At 45.8% G+C, this 3,649-nt stretch overlaps 1 protein-coding gene across 1 annotated transcript in view; it reads right to left on the minus strand.

The window, feature by feature from the left end:
* Positions 1 to 2,361: 2,361 nt before the first annotated feature.
* LOC110291007 (lysine--tRNA ligase-like) overlaps positions 2,362 to 3,649 on the minus strand; it is a 1,922-nt gene continuing 634 nt past the window's right edge. Inside the window, exon 2 of the mRNA XM_021157945.1 lies at positions 2,362 to 3,647. Coding sequence (XP_021013604.1) covers positions 2,523 to 3,647 — 1,125 coding nt within the window. The 3' untranslated portion in view covers positions 2,362 to 2,522. The remainder of the gene's footprint in view (positions 3,648 to 3,649) is intronic.

Here is a 3,649-nt window from a genome sequence, read left to right on the forward strand (position 1 = left end):
GAAGTTTATTCCAAGGGTAATTGAACCTGAACTCCCAGTGTTTGTTGTGCCTAGAAAACTAAAAAGAACTCTCTTGTTTAAGGAGCTGTGGTAGATTAAAGATGTCTGGGGAGTTTTAGCTGGCTAGCATCTCCACCCCTCAGAGACTGACTTATTTCTTCTTCCCTTGCCTAGGGACCCAGGCTGGGACTGTTCAGTGACCAGGAGACCACAGACTAGTGCTTAACAGCACTATCTCTGACTCTTTGGGATGCGTATTCTACCCTACAGAGAGCTGAGGTTTCCTGTCTAGAGGACAAGGCTCAGCCTCCAGCCTTCTGGGGAGCTAACAGATGCCTCCGGCTCCAGCCACCTTTTCAAAGCTACCACAGGGCACAACTCTGAATGTCTAATTGAGCCATCAATCCACTGAAGCTAGAAAGCAAATGAAAGTGGTTGTCATTGGAAGCTACCGCGTATGGGCAGTTTGTTACAAAGTAATAAGGAGTAAGCTGGAGTGGGTGGGTTGGGGAGCAAGGGGGAGGGTATAGGGGATTTTCTGAGAGGAAACTAGGAACTGGGATAGCATTTGAAATGTAAATGAAGAAAATATATAATAGAAATAAATAAACATTAAAAAAAAACCAGAAAGCAAGTTTTTTGCTGTCACCTTTGTTTTTTGTCTACTGGGAAAGGCTTTGCTTTGTGGGAAGCTCTGCAGAGAGAGCTTTTGCCTGCCCTGTGTACTGTGAGTTGCAGAAGGCAGAAGCGAGAGTTCTTAGAGACGTTGACCTTCGAGGCCTAGGCTGGGCCAACAGGAGAAAGCTGATAGATGCTGTGTATAAAACCAGACAGGCCGACTGCAGTACTGAGGTTGTGAAGGTTAAACGGAGAGGGGAAGAGAGAATGACAAAAATAGATGCACAATTATTCAAATAAAATGTTTACTCATAAGCCACATAAAATGGTTTAGCCTACTCCATTTTTGGAAACGGTGTCTAGAAATAATACCCTTTTCATGCCTTAGGGTTCCCTCTGAACAAGTCCTTCATGAGAAAGTAAATAAGAATTTTCTCTTTTTTTAAAAAAATAGTTGTTGTTGTTGTTGTTTTGTTTGTTTGTTTGTTTGTTTTTTTGATTTGGTGAAACACAGATCTTCCTTCACCGAGGCATGTGACAGTTACACTTAGAGCCCTTGGCACAGTCGTGATGACTCACTTACACACTGAGAGAGACACCCCAGCACACCTAACTCTCTCATCCACAGACATAAGTGCTTTCAGGCCTGGAGCCTCAGATAGGATGCTTTTCAAATCAGGCAACAGGAAGAATTTTTTCCAATCTTTATGCTAACAGAATTACTAAGGACAGAAAGGTGTCTATTTGATATCAATCTCCCTTTTGTAAGATTTTAAGAATTCTCTAGCCTCATGAATTTGTATAAATGTTCTAGGGCTTATTAAAATTAAAATTTTCATCATTAGCCCTTAAGAAAGTAAGACTGGGTGGTGCAGAAATTGTGGGAGTGGCCAACCAATGACTGGTCCAGCTTGAGATCCACACCATGAGAGAGAATCTACCCCTGACAGTGTCTGGAGGGCCAGGAACCAGAAGGTGGAGAGCCCAGAGACCTTAGATAGAGCTAAACATGACTGGCAAGAGAAAAAGGAAAAAGAAAAAGAAAAAAAAAGAAAAGAAAAGAAAGAAAAGAGAAGAAAAAGAGAAAAAAAGAAAGAAAGGAGTGATTCTCAATGATACTCTGCTATACTCATAGATAGGTGTCTAGCCCAGTTGTCATCAGAGAGACTTCATCCAGCAACTGATGGAAACAGACACAGAGACCCACAGCCAAACATCAGGTGGAATCCTACTGACATGAGGAGGAAGCTTTGTAGAAGCCTGAGGGGTCAGGGACACCACAGAAAACCACAGAACGTCCTAGGGGCTCACAGAGACTGAACTGCCAGCCGGAGAGCCTGCATGGGACTGACCGAGGCCCTCTGCACATAGGTTATGGTTGTGCGGCTCCTTGTGGGAGTCCTAACAGTGGGAGCCAGGGCTGTCTCTGACTCTTGCCTGCTTTGGTGACCCTATGTTCCTACTGGTTGCCTTGTTCAGCCTTAATACAAGGGGAGGTGCCTAGTCTTATTGCAAACATGTTTGTTTGATATCCATAGGATTCCTGCCCTTGTCTGAAGAGGAAGAATGGATGGGGGTACGGAGAATATAGGATAGGTAGGGGGAGGGACTGGGAAGAGAGGAGTGAGAGCTTCGGGTGAGGGGTAAAGCAATGATGATGATGATGATAATAATAATAATATTTTTCCTTTTAAAAATCCTAATCTATACCATATACTCTTTTTTTTTGTTTGTTTGTTTAAAGAGAGAAATGGTTTATTTGGTAACAAGGAATAAAAAGAAATTCTTTAATTCTTCTCTCTTGTGGAGGTTGGGCTGCAGTGGGCAGATAGACGGCGCCACACAGGAATGGCTCCCTCAGACCAGATCTGCTGAGATGCAGACGCCATAGTTGCATATGCCTTCTAGACAGAGGGGCTGGCCTCTGTGCTCTCTGGGGTTTCAGTGGTCGCGGCAGTTTCCTTCTTGTCCTCTGGCTTCATGGCAGGAAAGAGAAGTACTTCCTTGATATTGTTGGAATCGGTGAGAAACATGGTGAGCCGATCGATGCCCATGCCCCAGCCGGCTGTGGGGGGCAGCCCGTATTCCAGGGCAGTGCAGAAGTTCTCGTCTATGAACATGGCCTCGTCATCACCGGCAGCCTTGGCCTTGGCCTGCTCCTCAAACAGCTGCCGCTGCCGCACGGGGTCATTCAGCTCAGTGTAGGCACTGCATATCTCCTTCTTCATGACAAACAGCTCAAAGCGCTCCGTGAGACCCTCTTTGGAGCGGTGCCATTTGGCCAAAGGACTCATGATCTGTGGGTGATCACAGATGAAGGTGGGACTGATGCATGTCACTTCGAGGAACTCGCCAACGAGCTTATCAAGGAGCCTGGCTGTGGTCCGAGGTGGGGGGCATTCAACAGCTTTTGCAACACAAATATCATCAAGAATTTTTCGAGTCTCTTCAGTTTCAAAGAGACTGGTTTCTGGCAGCTTCACACCTAGGGCTTTCTCAAGCTCTTCTACCATGCCGATTCTTCGGAAGGGTGGGGTGAAGTCGACCTCGTAGGCTTGGCCTTCCGGCCCATCTGGGTGGTAGGTGATCTTGTAACTGCCTGTAATGCTCTTCACCATCCCTGACAGCATCTTCTCTGTGATCTCCATGAGGTCATGATAGTCTGCATAGGCCATGTAGAACTCACAGGTGGTGAACTCAGGATTGTGAGTCAAATCAATCCCTTCATTCTGGAACTGGCGCCCAATTTCATAAACCCGGTCAATGCCACCAACCACCAGCATCTTGTGGTAGAGTTCTGGAGCAATTCTCATATACAAGTTCATGTCCAGCTCATTGTGATAGGTGATGAAAGGCTTGGCCACAGCTCCCCCGGGAATGATGTTCATCATGGGAGTTTCGATCTCTAGGAAGCCCAGCTCATCCAGGAAACTTCTTATGTATGTGATGATCTTAGAGCGGACGATAAATTTCTGCCTCACAAAGTCGTTCAGGATCAAGTCCAAGTATCTCTGACGATACCGTGTTTCCT

Source organism: Mus caroli, chromosome 3, assembly GCF_900094665.2.
Source record: "Mus caroli chromosome 3, CAROLI_EIJ_v1.1, whole genome shotgun sequence".
NCBI classification, from domain to species: Eukaryota; Metazoa; Chordata; class Mammalia; order Rodentia; family Muridae; genus Mus; species Mus caroli.